Source organism: Oncorhynchus clarkii, chromosome 32, assembly GCF_045791955.1.
Source record: "Oncorhynchus clarkii lewisi isolate Uvic-CL-2024 chromosome 32, UVic_Ocla_1.0, whole genome shotgun sequence".
Taxonomy (NCBI): domain Eukaryota; kingdom Metazoa; phylum Chordata; class Actinopteri; order Salmoniformes; family Salmonidae; genus Oncorhynchus; species Oncorhynchus clarkii.
In genome coordinates this window covers 17,123,748-17,142,738 of record NC_092178.1, presented here as the reverse complement: position 1 = coordinate 17,142,738, position 18,991 = coordinate 17,123,748, and the positions used below count along the sequence as shown (strand labels likewise).

General features: G+C 42.5%; 1 protein-coding gene across 1 annotated transcript in view; it reads right to left on the bottom strand.

Moving 5' to 3' along the window:
• Window positions 1-18,991, bottom strand: part of LOC139392373 (gamma-aminobutyric acid type B receptor subunit 2-like) — a 354,915-nt gene that overhangs the window by 256,592 nt on the left and 79,332 nt on the right. The window contains exon 2 of the mRNA XM_071140323.1: window positions 14,987-15,124. Within this exon, the coding sequence (XP_070996424.1) occupies window positions 14,987-15,124 (138 nt within the window). The remainder of the gene's footprint in view (window positions 1-14,986; window positions 15,125-18,991) is intronic.

Sequence of the window (18,991 nt, the reverse complement as noted above, 5' to 3'; positions counted from 1 at the left end):
GTCAACGGTGGTGTTTATGTGCATTTCCTAACACAGGGGCGGTGGAGTCTTGCTGGTAAATCAGCATGGCTGTTAAAAAATGCACACGGTTTGCCACAGGAAGCCATGACCTGGGAGAGTTAACCTATCGAACAATAAATATCAGGTAACACATCCAATCAAATCCCCCCGTCTCCCTCTCTTGGTCTCCTACTATGATTCGTGCAGTGAAGAAAGCTCGACTGTACATAACTAATGAGTGGCATCAATTTCACAGAACCAGTATGTCACAACTGAACCGATAGAACGAATGACAAGCCGGTTTGGGTAGCAACCCTAGGTTTGTGTCGGGGCTATATATCTTGGAAGGATGAAATAGCATGAATAAATTAATCAAAATAATGTTTTTAATTAAAATATGTAAATCATTATTTGAATAGGCAACCCATTGTACCTGTAAAGTGATAATGCCTTCGAAGCCTGGCGTAGTTTATCGGTCCTCGACTTTGTCTTGGGACTAACAACATTATATACTCTAACCACCAGCTTCTCGGGCATTATCACTTAAATAATGAAATATCCCAGCTCGTCTTTGAAAAGCGACAGGTAGCCTTGTGGCTAACAGCGTTAGGCCAGTAACTGAAAGGTCCCTGGCTTGAATCCCTGAGACCACTAGGTGAAAAATCTGTCAATGTGCCCGTGAGCAAGGCACTTAGCCCTAATTCCTCCTGTAAATTGCTCTGGATAAGAGCGTCTGCTAAATGACTGAAATGTCAATGTAAAGCAGCAAATTAAGACTGGAGAAGACTAGAAAAAGCAGAATATACATTAATGCCATATGGAAATGAACTGTGATTTTCCCATCTGAAATGTGCTTGTTCACCAATGGTTTGGATATCAGCTGGTTTTAGAAACACACTGTGAAAATAAATGACTGATACGTTCACTCTTTCTCGCTCAGAGGAGCACTTACAGATGTTATGGTAGATAAAGTGTGCACCTCTACCTGGCAATGTACTGTCTGTATATGTGACAGGGACGATAGTGTGTTCCACACTGACTGCCTGCTAACTGCTCATCCTGCGCCCACTGTTCAAGAACATTCAGCCCCAACTTTGCTGGGAGCCACTGGGGCGGTGTGTACGTGCCTACGTAAATGCATGCGTGTGTGCATTTGTGTGTGTGTGTGTGTGTGTGTGTGTGTGTGTGTGTGTGTGTGTGTGTGTGTGTGTGTGTGTGTGTGTAAGGTACAGTAGGTGTGCGTCAGGTTCAAATTTAGAAATAACTTTCCTCTAATGAGCCTGGCCTCCCTGTCTTTGTCTCTTAGGTCGTTTTCACTGCCACACGCACCTCCTGCTCACAGCCCCTAAAAGGTTTTCATTAAAATTTTAGAACAGAGCTGTGCCATGTTGCATCTTAGGCCGTTTCTATTTAAACTGAGTCTACAGTCAGCTGGGGTTGAATATCTCCCCACTGAATGTGTGCGTGACAGTTATAATTTAGGGAGATTGTCATGTTGTTCTTCTCCAGTGAATAATCTCCTATGGTAGATAGGGTCGGATATAGACAATGCATACAGCCAAGAGAGTGTGCAAGAATGTACAGTAAATAGACTTGATGATGATGAAGGACAGTGTAGCATATTCTGTATCCTGCAATTTGTTAACACATAGAAGAGTCCCTCAGGGGACCGTCACTTTAGGGAGAAAGTATATCCCAGAGAGCAGCCATTTTGCTGGTTGCCATGCCATTGAATTTGTATTTGTATTTTTGTGGGAGAGAAAGAGACTGCTCCTTTTTCCAGAACGCCTGCAATATGAAAACATGGATTCCCCAGGCTCCGATGACAGCCAAAGCAACACTTATTTTTATAATGTTGTCTCTGACAGCAATACAGTGTATCTGTATCTATAGCTAGCTATATTCACCAGGCAAATAGAAACACAGGGCTACTCTAACTAACAAATGGCATTTGAGAAAACACAAATGGTACATTATGTGTCCCTGAGTTTTGTATGTTAGGCCTACATAAAAGGCTTTTTTCCACCTCATGAAAAAATGTATATACTGCAAATACTACGTTGTAAAAATGTGGTGCATCACTAATGACTACTGCATCATATTCATGAGTACATCGCCATCCCCAGCTTTGAGTTGCAAAATACTACTGCTCATATCTGCCCTACCTTAATTAGAAAATGGGAGTTCATTGTGCTAAAAGCTATGCAATCCTCTTTCAATTATCAGACTTCTTGTTTGTTTGCCCCCAGGGTTCCAAGGAGAGAGAGGAGACAGAATGTGTGCAGAGATAGATGAGAGAGAGAAAGAAAGTGTCGATAGAGAGTGTGTGTGCGTGTGAGTGTCTATTCGCCTGTGTGTCCGTTTGTCTGCGTCTTGCACCCTATCTTTCTGCAAAGGAAAATAATGGCTGTTTGAAAATCAAGTCACACAGGGTACATATGTAAATTTACCCACTCGCCAAGGCAAAAAAACAGAGAGAGAGAGAGAGAGAGAGAGAGAGAGAGAGAGAGAGAGAGAGAGAGAGAGAGAGAGAGAGAGAGAGCGAGCAAGACAGCACCTCCATTTTGGCTCTAGAATAAGTTTTTCAACAAAAGGAGGAGGGAGGATGCTTGTAAATGTCAACCACGGTGCACACACTGTTCAAAAGTGTCTGGCAGATTAGGCACATTACTACCCACACACACATACACACACACACACACACACACACACACACACACACACACACACACACACACACAATATATTACAATGCACTGTAAACCATGCACCTTGTCTCCATTAACACTAAGCAGTTCCATACTAAAACATGTGTAAAGTGGTACAGTATGTAAAGTGAATATAGATACAGGGTATAGGTTTACAGGGAGAAAAATCATGGAATTACAGAATCCTCCTGTGCTTACATTATGGTATAGAATATATATTAACTCTGTGTCTGTAATAGAGACCGCGTTATAGTTTATCAACAATTCCATTTGCGGGGTAAACAAAAAAAGAAATATTCAGTGACTGAATGGACATAGCACAGAGCTCATATTCAACCTCAGGGAGGCTTGTCAAGCTTCCACTTTCTGATGTCCCCTAAAGGGAAGCTAAAGGGAAACAGTCAAATAAATAAATAGAAAGTTGTTAAAAAAAACAATTGAAGGAGAAAGCAAATGAACAATACAGTGCATTCAGACCATATTCAGACTCTTTTTCCACATTTTGTTACATTACAGCCTTATTTTAAAACTGATTAAAACATTTTTTTTTTCATCAATCTACACACAATAGCCCATAATGACAGGTTTTTTTTTACAAATGTATTAAAATTAAAAAACTGAAATATCAGATTGACATAAGTATTCAGACCCTTTACTCAGTACTTTGTTGAAGCACCTTTGACAGTGATTACAGCCTCAAGTTCTTGTGTATTATGTAAGCTTTGCACACCTGTATTTGGGGAGTTTATCCCATTCTTCTCAGCAGATCCTCTCAAGCTCTGTCGGATGGGGAACGTCGCTGCACAGCTATTTTTAGGTCTCTACAGAGATGTTCGATCGGGTTAAATTCCAGGCTCTGGCTGGGCCACTCATGGACATTCAGAGATTTGTCCTGAAGCCACTCCTGCGTTGTCTTGGCTGTGTGCTTAGGGTCGTTGTGTGCTTTGGGTCGTTCACCCCAGTCTGAGGTCCTGAGCACTCTGGAGCAGGTTTTCATCAAGGATCTCTCTGTTATTTGCTCCGTTCATCTTTCCCTCAATCCTGACTAGTCTCCCAGTCCCTGCCACTGAAAAATATCCTGACAGCATGATGCTGCCACCACCATGCTTCACCGTAGGAATGGTGCCAGGTTTCCTCCAGACATGACACTTGGCATTCAGGCCAAAGAGTTCAATCTTGGTTTCATCAGATCAGAGAATCTTGTTTCTCATGGTCTGAGAGTACTTTAGGTGCCTTTTGGCAAACTCCAAGCGGTCTGTCATGTGCCTTTTACTGAGGAGTGGCTTCTGTCTGGCCATTCATAAAGGCCTAATTGGTGGAGTGCTGCAGAGATCGTTGTCCTTCTGGAAGGGTCTTCCATCTCCACAGAGGAACTCTGGAACTCTGTCAGAGTGACCATCGGGTTCTTGGTCACCCCCCTGACCATAGCCCTTCACCCCCGATTGCTCAGTTTGGCCAGGTGGCCAGCTTTAGGAAGAAACTTCTTCCATTCAAGAGGCCACTGTGTTCTGGGGGACCTTTAATGCTGCAGAAATGTTGTGGTACCCTTCCCCAGATCTGTGCCTGGACACAGTCCTGTCTCTGAGCTCTACGGACAATTTCTTTGACCTCATGGTTTGTTTTTTTGCTCTGACATGCACTGTCAACTATGGGACTTTATATCGACAGGTGTGTGCCTTTCCAAATCATGTCCAATCAATTGAATTTACCACAGATGAACTCCAATCAAGTTGTAGAAACATCTCAAGGATGATCAATGGAAACAGGATGCAACTGAGCTCAATTTCGAGTCTCATAGCAACGGGTCTTAATACTTATCTAAATAAGGTATTTCTGTTTTATATTTTTTATTAAATTAGCAAAAATGTATAAAAACCTGTTTTTGCTTTGTCATTATGGGGTATTGTGTGTAGATTGATGTTTTTTTTTATTCAATCAATTTTCAAATTAGTCCATAACGTAACAAAATGTGGAAAAAGTCAAGGGGTCTGAATACTTTCCAAATGCACTGTAGATATAGCAAGATGACTATACCTTTAGCTCAGCAGGATAAAACAGCCTTGCTATGCACAGGAGACCTACCTGTGAGAGAGGGGAGAGAGAGAGAGAGAGAGAGAGAGAGAGAGAGAGAGAGAAAGGAGGATGCTCCTTCATGATACAATTAAGCTCCCCCTCTAGATCTCCGCCCTCTCCACTTCTCCTTCACCCTCTCTCACTGAATAGGAGTTTATGGTTCAGATATTAATGAGCTGCTTCAGACAGTTAAACTGGCTTTTATCGATCTAGAGCTTCAATCTCCAAAAGCGTTTTCTTTTAATGGACCATAATGGACCTGCTCTTTCATGTCCCGACTGCCCTCAAAACACACCCTTGTTTTTTAAAACTTCATTTCAATAAATCTTCCTAATCTTTACCATATGCATCTCTGACTTCCAATGGGCTGATTTCATTGATAGCCATGTAGATTCTATGAACCTGTTATATTGAAAAGGGATTGTTGTATTGAGATGAAAAGATGAAAGTATAGCTTATACTGTACAGTACATCACATACATGTTTCCTGCATCTCTTCAATCAATGTGAGTCTTGACATAAAGTATCTTATATAAGGGTTTCAATATTATATATGTCAATCAATCCAATGAACTAGATAAATGCCTAAACTGAACTAGATAAATGCCAAAACTGAACGAGATGAATGCCAAAACTGAACGAGATGAATGCCAAAACTGAACGAGATGAATGCCAAAACTGAACGAGATGAATGCCAAAACTGAACTTAGATAAATGTCACAACTGAACTTAGATAAATGTTCAAACTGAACTAGATAAATGTCACAACTGAACTAGATAAATGTCACAACTGAACTTAGATAAATGCCAAACTGAACTAGATAAATGTTAAAACTGAACTAGATAAATGTCACAACTGAACTAGATAAATGTCACAACTGAACTTAGATCAATGCCAAACTGAACTAGATAAATGTTAAAACTGAACTAGATAAATGCCTAAACTGAACTAGCTAAATGCCTAAACTGAACTATATAAATGCCTAAACTAAACTAGATAAATGCCTAAACTGAACTAGATAAATGCCTAAACTGAACTAGATAAATGTTAAAACTGAACTAGATAAATGCCAAACTGAACTAGATAAATGTCACAACTGAACTAGATAAATGCCTAAACTGAACTAGATAAATGCCTAAACTGAACTAGATAAATGTTAAAACTGAACTAGATAAATGCCTAAACTGAACTAGGTAAATGTCACAACTCGTGGTGATACACATCTAAAACTAAGTTCTAAATATACCTGTTTACACAGGAGAGACGATCCAACAGGGGTTGTTTCCCGCCTCGCATTGCCGAGAGGAGCGGAGACCCTAATTTGCATTAGCAGTGCGGAATTAATTGTATCCCTGACATCTCCCTGATTGTGTTGCACACACACACACATACGATAATGCCTGTGATCTAAATAGCCCATTGCTAATGTGTTGTGGTAATTCTCAGACTCATTCAAGGTGTTTTAACTACACCACCTGTGTTGCAAAAACAAAGCTCTCCCTCCTCCTTCTCCCTCTCTATAACTTTATCCATCCTCCCCCTCCCCCTCTCCCTCTCTCTCTCTCTTTCTCATGGCAAAGGGAGACAGTAGGATGTGACTTCTTCATGTTCCTCCTTGCTACGGGCGTGTTGCATCATCAACAAGCTAATTTCAATAGGATCCTTTCAACGTTTCACATCCTGGAAAGTCCACTTCTTTTGGCCAGAGCCCAATGAGCATCAATGAGTATATAATCCCCGACAGGATCTAAATTCATCAGAGTTTATTCATTGAAGGAAATTAATTTTGGAAAGGAATTAATTACAAATTCCATTTATCATGGGATTTCCCTGATTCAAAGTTTATTTTTTACCCTGAAGTAAATGAGGACAGAGTATGAGCTCAATAGGGCTTCTCTGAGGAAAAACCCCAAAAGAGAGATGAAAAAACAGAATTTTGGAGGGAAAATAGAAGTTTAGCGTTCCTTGTTAGTTTATCGTTATTAGGGGTGTCTGGAACACATCCAACTACTGTACGTTATTCTGATTTTCTTCTCTTCTTTTTTGATAACAAAAACAACATATTAGAGCCAAGAGCTCTGTGTGCAATTCTCATTGTTCATTCATCTTCTATTCCGTTTCAATACGGCTTTCAGACCAAGAAAAGAATGGGGATCTGTCAACCCAATAGGGAAGCCTTTTCCTTTTGTTGTTATCAGAAGAGAAGAAACAATACTTAAAATTACATGGACTTTTCTTTTCCTTGGGAAACACATTCCATTTCACCATAATTCCTACTGAGTGTAAATGAGATTTCACATACACGTTTATATGGAAGGTGTAACTGTAACACTAGTGATGAGACCATCCTATTTAGCAGTATTTGTGCAAAACGTTGCTAATTAGCTCATTACAGAATTTCCTGTAAATTCTGGAGACTGCTGGGAGAGTGAGATGGATACAACACATGACACATACACTGTGACTGTAAATGATGCCAAATTCACAGACATTTTAAGTCTGCTTCAAGAAACTGTAACAGCAAATGTTTTATTTCCTATCTCTACATCCTGTGGGTCGTCATGTGCGTACTCTGGCTGGTGATCGGGAGCCTTAAGACAGTATACGACTCACTAATTGCCTGTGTTAAATCACCCAGCCTCTCTTCTCCACACGGTCATGTCCTGTTCTGACTCACACAGACTGATTGACCAAGCCGAGGATGCCCACTCACTGCCCTCTATCTGGAACCCACTCTGCTACATTTACCCCCCCCCCCCCCCATTTACCCCCCCGCAGGCCAAACCACTATCACTCTCGCTCTCTGTTTGTTTAGTTAATTAATAACAAGTAAGGAGGGAAAGGAACCAACTTCTTCCAAAAGAGTCTTCTGTGTTTTTAACCTGAGGAGAAAGATAGCCTGCAACAAACTCACAGTACATAGACTCCTGTCACCCAGCGTTGGGCTCAATTACATGTATATTTCAATTCCTGAGATTCTAATTCCGTGTACATCTTGAATTGACTGAATTAGAATGGAATTGACCAGGTCCACTTGGCTCATGTCTCTTTGCCACTTGCCTCATCCTCCCCTCTGCACCAACCTGTGATTTCAACCTGAACTTGGGAACCTTGAAATATGGATGCGGAACAATAAATATTTGACATAAACTGAGACAGAATACCATAGACTACAGCAGCAGTTCATGTTTTTTTGAAGAGCGTAGTATAGGACTCAGAAGGATTGCAGCATGTACACACACACACACACACACACACACACACACACACACACACACACACACACACACACAAAAGAATATCTACAGTGCCGGAGGTTTGGATGTTGTAGAAAATGGAGGGATGGATGGAAGTAGAGATGCAGCTTGTCTCTCCTCTCTAAATTGCCTGTCTTAATGAAGCAGCTACGATCAATACTGGCACTGGGAGAGAAACGCCTCTCATATGTACACTACCATTCAGAAGTTTGGGGTCACTTAGAAATGTCCTTGTTTTTGAAAGAAAAACACATTTTTTGTCCATTAAAATAACATAAAATTGATCAGAAATACAGCGTAGACATTGTTAATGTTGTAAATGACTATTGTAGCTGGAAATGGCAGATTTTTTATGGAATATCTACATAGGCGTACAGAGGCCCATTATCAGCAACCATCATTCCTGTTTTCCAATGGCACGTTGTGTTAGCTAAACCAAGTTTATAATTTTAAAAGGCTAACTGATCATTAGAAAACCCTTTTGCAATTATGTTAGCACAGCTGAAAACTGTTGTCCTGATTAAAGAAGCAATAAAACTGACCTTCTTTAGACTAGTTGAGTATCTGGAGCATCAGCATTTGTGGTTTCGATTACAGGCTAAAAATGGCCAGAAACAAAGCACTTTCTTCTGAAACTTGTTAGTCTATTCTTGTTTTGAGAAATGAAGGCTATTCCATGCAAGAAATTGCCAAGAAACTGAAGATCTCATACAACGCTTAAATAGTACCCGCAAAACACCAGGGCCTCCCACTCTTTCTATTCTGGTCAGAGACAGTTATGATCAATTAGCCTTTTAAAATGATAAACTTGGTTTAGCTAACACAACGTTCCATTGGAACACAGGAGAGATGGTTGCTGATAATGGGCCTCTGTAAGCCTATGTAGATATTCCATAACAAATCTGCCGTTTCCAGCTACAATAGTCATTTACAACATTAACAATGTCTACACTGTGTTTCTGATCATTTTGATGTTATTTTAATGGACAAAAAATGTGCTTTTCCTTCAAAAACAAGGACATTTCTAAGTGACCACAAACTTTTGAATGGTAGTGTACATATGACTTCCTTGATGCTCTCACCACTTACCCAGAATGCCTTGTAACCGATTCTGTTGTGTGTTATTGTTTTTCCATCTTCATCATACGTGGCTGTCATCTTTCAGTACTGTTGTATCAAGGCTGGGTTCCCAATACAAATGGCACCCTATTCCCTCCCTACTGCAATACATTTGCTCAGAGCCCTTTGAGTCCTGGGCAAACGTGGTGCACTATATAAGGAATTGGGTGCAATTTGGGATGCCACCCTAGAGGTGTTATCTTGCAGTACAGGGCTGAGTGAATTGTCACAATGTTGTCAAAAGTAGAGAACATGGAATAGGCCAGAAAATAAGCCTATTTATAACAGACAACACTTTACAGTAAAACTATCATTTATAGTTCAAACGTGCTCCCGTCCCCTTTTTTCTGAAGGAGCAAACGATCAGGGAACATCATTTTTCATTACAGTCAACGTGGCTGAAAATGAACAGCGACTCCTCTACGATATATCTAATTGGCGCCCGAGAGGTCGCCAGATTATACGAGGACATTTCTTGGCACTCAATGAGCCATTTACGACAGAACAGAAACCATGCTTGAAGACAATAAACCACTCTCAGTCATTCTGCAGAGGAGAAACGATGAATCGATGGAGCAGGCGGAAGGGAAGGCTCGTATTTGGTGTCTCCGACCAGGCTGCCGGCCACCGAGATTTAAGGGAGAGCCAATCATTTTTCTCTAAATGAAGTGTTGAGAGGAGCTTGCCAGTTTAATCCTCTATCAAGACGGTGGCCAAGAATTGTTCTGCAAAGTGAAAAAGATGACAATAAACGGCGATCAGCTATACTTTTGATGAGAGCAGGCGTCAACACACAGGTCTCCTTATCGCTCACTCTCTTTCCTTCTCTCACTCTCTCTTTCTTTCTCTCTTTGTGTGTGTGTCTCTCTAGCACTTTCTCTCCCTCACCTTCTCTCTCCCCCCTCTCGCTCAGCCAATGCTCAAAGCCTGCTGTCCTCTCTCTCTCTATGCTCAAAGCCTGCTGTCCTCTCTCTCTCTATGCTCAAAGCCTGCTGTCCTCTCTCTCTATGCTCAAAGCCTGCTGTCCTCTCTCTCTCTATGCTCAAAGCCTGCTGTCCTCTCTCTCTATGCTCAAAGCCTGCTGTCCTCTCTCTCTCTATGCTCAAAGCCTGCTGTCCTCTCTCTCTCTATGCTCAAAGCCTGCTGTCCTCTCTCTTTATGCTCAAAGCCTGCTGTCCTCTCTCTCTCTATGCTCAAAGCCTGCTGTCCTCTCTCTCTCTCTCTCTATGCTCAAAGCCTGCTGTCCTCTCTCTCTCTCTCTCTATGCTCAAAGCCTGCTGTCCTCTCTCTCGCTCTCTCTATGCTCAAAGCCTGCTGTCCTCTCTCTCTCTCTATATATATATATATATATATATATATATATATATATATATACATATATATATGCTCAAAGCCTGCTGTCCTCTCCCTCTCCCTCTCAGCCAATTATCAAAGCCTGCTGTCTTCTCTCTCTCTCTCTATATATATATATATATATATATATATATATATATATATATGCTCAAAGCCTGCTGTCCTCTCCCTCTCTCTCTTTCTCTCTCTCAGCCAATTCTCAAAGCCTGCTGTCTCTCTCTCTCTCTCTCTCTCTCTCTCTCTCTCTCTCTCTCTCTCTCTCTCTCTCTCTCTCTCTCTCTCTCAGCCAATTCTCAAAGCCTGCTGTCCTCTCCATCCCTCCATCCTTCTCCATCCCTAGTTTACCATCTGTCTATTCGCCCTCATAGCATTCTTATCTTCCATTCAATTTGCTTTCAGTCATTCTCACCACATAGCCAACTGTAAGTTACACAAAGCCACTATAAAGAGTACTTGGAGCTTAGCAGAGAAGAGAGGAGGGAATGATGAGCCTGTATCTCGAACAACACCATGGGACGTGAGTCACAATCAGGATGTGAGCGAGAGAGCTGCTTGCGGATCAGTAGTTATATAAATCCAATGGCAGATGGTGCCTGCAAACTGATCACGGTGCTGCAACACTTGTGAGTGTGTGTGTGTGTGTGTGTGTGTGTGTGGGGGGGGGGGGGTGTATGTGTGCACGCAACCATACGCGTGTGCCTGTATCTGTATTCGTGTGTGTGTTGGGGGGGGGGGGTGATCTGATTTGAACACCTCAAAGCTTATACTGTAGTTCATTATGAAACACTTCCCTGATTAAAAATACATTTTTACAAATACGTAAATACATAAAACATTTCCCAGGAATTCCTTTTCTTTATCCAGCGTAGTCACTTAAAGACCCTGTCTAAATACTGTTTAGCTGTCTCTCCTTAGTATAGGAAAATGATGTGCTTCTATAAGGCAGTACAATAGAAACCACCAAGAAATCTGCATATCTTCCCACAAAACGCCTGACTTCAAAAGTAGAATAAGCCCCCTGTATCTTCTTCATTTCCCTTTATCGATGATATAACAACGACCAATATGTTTCCATTCCTACATAATACACCATAAAACTTCCCAAACCTGTTCTTCCTCGCTTCCATTCTCATCACAGAGGGCTTAAGGCTGAATCATATAGATCAGAGATGGAAAGTAATGCACCTCCCGCTGGCTGCTGACGTCAGGGCCCAACGCACTAGCCTACGTCTGCAGCCTGTTCCTGTCTGCTTCCCTCCACTGGGAGACAGATGAAAGTCAATGGGCCCAGAGAGGGAGATGGAGGGAGAGGCAGCTAACCTAGCACAATTTAGATCAGCAAAGGGACCAGCATAGAACATAGATGATTTATTATTACTGTATGAAACCACACGGTTTCCAGGTTGAAGTTCCCCTAGGTATAGATCTAGCTTCCCCCTCCCTGACCAGCTTTCCCTCCCCTGATCCCCTGATCCTCTCCTCCAATCCTAACCTCAACCGTAAATTGCGAAACTGACCCCAGCTCAGTGTCTAGGAGCAACTTCACCCTGCTGCATTCAATGTTTAATTTCCAGATGGCCTCAATGGTCAACATGACCGTCTCACTCTGCAATAACTCAACAGAATTCCATGTAATTGGATCATGTTCAAAGTGCACCACCGAAAATATGCAGATTTCTTGCTGGTTTCTATTGTACTGCCTTAACAATTACAGCTTTTAAACTGACACTTTTTTGGACATGCATTATGGACGAGATCTGGGGATTCTGTTTTCCTGCGGTGTCGTTAATAGTTCATTCAGTCTCGACCGGTAATTAAAGAAAATGCCTCTGTCTCCAACACCAGAGAAAATAGAGCCTTGCTTGTGGCAACACTACACAGGAGACTGGATTTTCATGGACTGTGTTCCAAATGGCACCGTATTTTCCACATAGTGCACTACTTTGACCAGAGGGTCCTGCTCAAAAGTAGTGCACTACGTAGGGAATAGGGTGTTATATGGGACGTAGTCCTGGATTCGTCTCATACCGTCAAATGAGTCTGTCACTTTAAGCGCTCCTTTTTAAAAGATGCAAACTCAGTGATTTTGCACCCCATTCACTTCTCTCTTATTCCTCCTCAATCACTTTCCATCATGTAACCTGGAGGCTCTTGAATGGGGTTTTCAGCTCAAACTGATGTGAAGTCAAGCTGTGAGGTAAGAGTGCTGGAGTGGGCCCACTGGTCCACTGCTATAATACTCCAGGGACAGAGGGACTGTCCCAAATGGCACCCTATTCCCTATAAAGTGCACTACTTAACCTATGGGGCCTGGTCAAAAGTAGTGCACTATATAGGGAAGAGGGTGCCGTTTGGGACAGGGTAATACTGTGCACCTGAGGCAGCTGTTTTAGAGAAGATTTGCATCAGTCCTACAGACGTCTAATACCAACCGAACAGCTAATGACCAAAATACAGCAGGGAGAAAAATAGAGAGGGAGAGAGAGAGGGAGAGGGACATAGAGAGGGATAGAGAGAGAGAGAGACAGAGACAAAGACAGAGACAGAGACAGAGACAGAGAGAGAGAGAGAGAGGGGGGGGAGATGGAACAGAGAGAAGAGGGAGAAAGAGAGAGAGAGGGGGGAGAGAGGGAACAGAGAGAGAGAGAGAGAGAGAGAGAGAGAGAGAGAGGGGACAGAGAGAAGAGGGAGAAAGAGAGTGAGAGAGAGGGGGAGAGGGACATAGAGGGGGATAGAGAGAGAGAGAGACAGAGACAGAGAGAGAGAGAGAGGGGGGAGAGGGAACAGAGAGAGAGAGAGAGAGAGAGAGAGAGAGAGGGAACAGAGAGAGAGAGAGAGAGAGGGGGGAGAGAGGAAACAGAGAGAGAGAGAGAGAGAGAGAGAGAGAGAGAGAGAGAGAGAGAGGGAGAGAGGGAACAGAGAGAAGAGGGAGAAAGAGAGCGAGAGAGAGAGAGGGTGGGATAAGCATCTTTCTGAACAGAAAACTGTCAGTAGCCTGTCTTTTCTTTTCAACTTATTACAATTTTGAAACAACCACTTTTATTTCTCCAACTTTTCACCTGGTTACTGAACGTGCAAGGAAATAAAGGAAGCTGAACTAAAATCCAAGTTCCTCTGGCATATCTTTTTCCCCCAATTTCTAGTTCTGCCCTGCAGCCTTTCTTTCCAAATACTGCGACCTGACAGGATCCAAAAGAATGAACTGCTGGTTGTTTACAATAACGGTCTGATGAGAAGTATCTGGGCATTCAGTTAGAGTCCCTTCAGTTGTACCATCTCCTCTGCATAGATAGAGTATGAGCTAGCCTTTCATCTATATGATCACTTCTTCAGGCAATTTAGTCAGCGAATGGAAATTGAGAGAAGCACAATTTCTCCTTCATAGCACAATACCAATAGCGTACCACGAGAGAGAGACCATGTACGTAATGACTCAAGAGGCCAACAGTTTACGTATGGCATGTAATGTTGCCTCGTCTCATGCTTAGCCATTGAATTCTACTGTGCATTATAGGGGAAAAATGCACACACTAGAATGCCTTTCAAGCCAATCAGAAAGGAGTATTTAACAATGCCATGGTATACATTAAGATAACCCCCACTAGAGAAAAAACGGTTTCTCTCATTTCATCTTTGGCCAGATAGCCTTCAGATCATATTTTCTATGCATATCTACGTCATATGAGTCCTTCATGAAATCTAACGATACCATATACATCTAAGCATGTTTCCCTCTCGTAAATCCAAACTGGATTTTCTTCAGTACAGTACATTCAATCTCTATAATATAGCCTAGTGATATTGGCAAATAAAGAGATAAAAGGCAAGCCATTGATATTAATCTCTCCGTTTAATAAAGCTGTTATAGGCCTATAATGTAGTTTGCGTCCCAAATGGCACCCTATTCCCTATGTAGTGCACAAATTTTGACCTGGGCCCATAGGGTAGAGCACTATAAAGGGTATAGGGTGCCATTTGAGACTAAGCTTTAATATTTCCTCAGTTTTCCTCCCATCTTTTGGTTTCTGAAATGGATAAGGATTTGACCGGATTAAAGCCATACCAATTAGCTATTTACTCTGGTGAGGTTAATGAAGGATTAAACCATGAGTTAGGACCTCTCAGAGACCCCCAGCCCATGCCCCATCTACAGCACCATAAGACTATAGGCTCAGCCACTCACAAACGTACAAATGAATCCTGTCACTGGGCTTAACACCTCACACACACACACACACACACACACACACACACACACACACACACACACGTGTACATGCAGACATACACAGGTGTGCACACACGCACACACAAACAAACACACACACAAGCCTATCATAACATCTCGGGAACTCACATTTGTCCCATATTTGTTTCTGTAACCCCAGAAAAGCAAAAAAGACTTCAAAAAGAGGTCAAATCCATCCGGAACAGACCAACCCTCCTCCTCATAATAACCAGACTGTCGTTCCTACCTGCACCAGGTTCCACCCCTCCAGTGACTCAGCAATGATGGACGTCACGGACGGACACACCCCTCCAAAGATCATCAGGTGTTTGGGTCCGTAGCATATGGCATCGAAGAAGGCCCTCAATCCCTTGGCGTTGTCACACTGCATGGGGAGAGAGCGTAGGGAGGGAGGGAGAGAGAGAGAAAGTTAAAAAGCGCATAACATTTTTCTGGGCTATTTTGGGCTGGGATGTGGCTGGCATGCAAAAGTGAAAGCACAGATGTAATTATGCTCTGTACTGCACACCTCTTACAGTAGCACAGCAGTATGGGGGTGCCTTCCATAATGGCACCCTATCCCCTATATAGTGCCCTACTTTTGACCAGGGCTCAAAGGGGCTCTGGTCAAAAGAAGTGTACTACATAGGGAATAGGGTGCCATTTGGACCTTGGAGTTCAGGGAAAGTGTTTGTTTTATTTTATGAGGCACATGAAGCCAACAAATGAGCTACATTTATATGAGGCTCCTACACTTATGTTATGCATACCTGCACCATTTTTACTGTAGGTGAATATGTAGCATTGCAATATATTTTTTATACAATATATGAGTACATGAGAGAGAGAGAGGGGGGGGGGCATCCTGCTACAGCAGAATGCAGCCATCTCACATCACTATGGCAACGCTCTTAGCTCTGTAGAACTGCGGGAGAGAGGGAGAACAGGAGAGAGAGAGAGAACAGGGGAGAGAGAGAACAGGAGGGAGGGAGAACGGGAGAGAGCGAGAACAGGGGAGAGAGGGAGAACAGTGGTGAGAGAGAGAACAGAAGATAGGGAGAACGGGAGAGAACAGGAGAGAGGGAGAACAGGAGAGAGGGAGAACAGGAGAGAGAGAGAGAACAGGAGAGAGGGAGAACAGAGTAGAGAGAGAGAGAACAGGAGAGAGAGAGATCAGGGGACAGAGAGAGAACAGGAGAGAGGGAGAACCGGAGAGAAAGATAGAACAGGAGAGAGGGAGAACAGGAAAGCGGGAGAACAGGGGCGAGAGAAAGAACAGGGGAGAGAGGGAGAACAGGAGAGAGAGAGAGAACAGGAAAGAGGGAGATCAGGGGAGAGAGAGAGAACAGGAGAGAGGGAGAACAGGAGAGAGAGAGATGGAATAGGTCTATTGATTGCTATATGAGCTCTCTAAATGGTTTTTGTGATTTTCTGAGTTTGCAACTATATCCTAGTCTGCGGTAAACACTTCTTGGCCATAATTATTGGCAATCAATTCAGGATGTTCTCCTGTGTTTATATAGTGTCTGAGGCGATGTCCACCTTGGCGCAGCGAAGCTCCACTTGTGAGGTGGTTTCACCTTGTTAAGATCATCTATGCCGAACTAGATTTCTTCCTGTGCGACTCAGTGGCAGGGATGAGAAATCCAACAGAGGACCTCAATGGAAATAAAACTTCGGACTTTATTGTGTATGATTCTCTATCATTTTGTTACGTATGTAGTGTCGTCTCTGGCTGGAGCAGCCAACTTCTTCAAATACATTCAATCAATCAATGAACAACACTGATATATAAAGGCTCCTTTGTCCCTAAAGGTTTCCTGATATCATTTTCAAATAGTTTAGTGTGTCGACATCCTCATGTCTGTTATATCAATATTTTTTTTATTTTACTTTTTATTTAACCTTTATTTAACCAGGTAGGCCAGTTGAAAACAAGTTCTCATTTACAACTGCAACCTGGCCAAGATAAAGCAAAGCAGTGCGACACAAACAACAACACAGAGTTACACATGGAATAAACAAACATGCAGTCAATAATACAATAGAGAAAGTCTATATACAGTGTGTGCAAATGAGGTAGGATAAGTGGGGTGAAGCAATAAATAGGCCATAGTGGGGAAATTATTACAGTATGATGAATTAAACACTGGGGTGATGTGCAGAAGATGAATGTGCAAGCAGCAGTACTGGGGTGCAAAGGAGCAAAATAAATAACAATATGGTGATGAGGTAGTTGGATGGGCTATTTACAGATGGGCTATGTACAGGTGCATATTGATTGATTGTAGGTTAAAGTATTTGTACAGTTCCTCCTTCTCCCTCATTTTGGCTTAATAAAACATAATACTCCCCATAATCAGGAATACACAAGGTTCACACGTGTGCATACACTGACACATCTCATGTATTCAGTTAACCGAGTCCAACATAGCTGTGAGACTGTGGAAAGCCTAGTGTGAAATGAGAGAGTAGGTGATTATGCGCAGCGGGCATACGATATCCTGTCCACATGGTTGAATAAAACAGCAGGGCTTTTAAAAAGATATCTAATTTACATATCATCTTGCTCTCACTCTCAATGTCTCCATCTCAGTCTCTCTCTTACCCCCCCACCCCCAACTCTTATTTATTTCCAATTGCTCACAACCAATTACCAAACTACAGAAGGTGAGCCTTTCTGTATGTTACTATGCTGAAACATAAACCCAGTGTCTGTCAATATGTGGAGTAATAGTTGCTGTTTTTACACTGCTGCTACTCGCTGTTTATTATCTATGCATAGTCACTTCACCCCTACCTACAAATTACCTTGACGACCCTGTACCCCCGCACATTGACTCGGTACCGGTACTGAGTTGGTAGAGCATGGTGAAAAGTCTGAAAATGTATGCACTCACTAGCGTAAATTGCTTTGGTAAAGAGCGTCTGCCAAATTACTAGAGGATACATCCTCCAATTCCAGAAGGTTTGTATGTAATCATTATATCAACATGGATGTTTGAAACCTTGCCTGATCATCAATTGATCTCCTTGTCATTAAGGAATGCATAGCACACATTAGATTGAAAAAACAGGAGGAATCTTTATATATATACAGTATACAGTGGGGCAAAAAAGTATTTAGTCAGCCACCAATTGTGCAAGTTCTCCCACTTAAAAAGATGAGAGAGGCCTGTAATTTTCATCATAGGTACACTTCAACTATGACAGTCAAAATGAGAGAAAAACAATCCAGAAAATCACATTGTAGGGTTTTTTATGAATTTATTTGCAAATGATGGTGCAAAATAAGTATTTGGTCAATAACAACAGTTTATCTCAAAACTTTGTTATATACCCTTTGTTGGCAATGACAGAGGTCAAATGTTTTCTGTAAGTCTTCACAAGGTTTTCACACACTGTTGCTGGTATTTTGGCCCATTCCTCCATGCAGATCTCCTCTAGAGCAGTGATGTTTTGGGGCTGTTGCTGGGCAACACGGACGTTCAACTCCCTCCAAAGATTTTCTATGGGGTTGAGATCTGGAGACTGGCTAGGACACTCCGGGACCTTGAAATGCTTCTTACGAAGCCACTCCTTCGTTGCCCGGGCGGTGTGTTTGGGATCATTGTTATGCTGAAAGACCCAGCCACGTTTCATCTTCAATGCCCTTGCTGATGGAAGGAGGTTTTCACTCAAAATTTTACGATACATGGCCCCATTCATTCTTTCCTTTACACGGATCAGTCGTCCTGGTCCCTTTGCAGAGAAACAGCCCCAAAGCATGATGTTTCCACCCCCATGCTTCACAGTAGGTATGGTGTTCTTTGGATGCAACTCAGCATTCTTTGTCCTCCAAACACGACGAGTTGAGTCTTTACCAAAAAGTTATATTTTGGTTCCATCTGACATTCTCCCAAACTTCAGACGGGCCTGGACATGTACTGGCTTAAGCAGGGGGACACGTCTGGCACTGCAGGATTTGAGTCCCTGGTGGCGTAGTGTGTTACTGATGGTAGGCTTTGTTACTTTGGTTCCAGATCTCTGCAGGTCATTCACTAGGTCCCCCCGTGTGGTTCTGGGATGTTTGCTCACCGTTCTTGTGATCATTTTGACCCCACAGGGTGAGATCTTGCGTGTAGCCCCAGATCGAGGGAGATTATCAGTGGTCTTGTATGTCTTCCCTTTCCTAATAATTGCTCCCAGTTGATTTCTTCAAACCAAGCTGCTTACCTATTGCAGATTCAGTCTTCCCAGCCTGGTGCAGGTC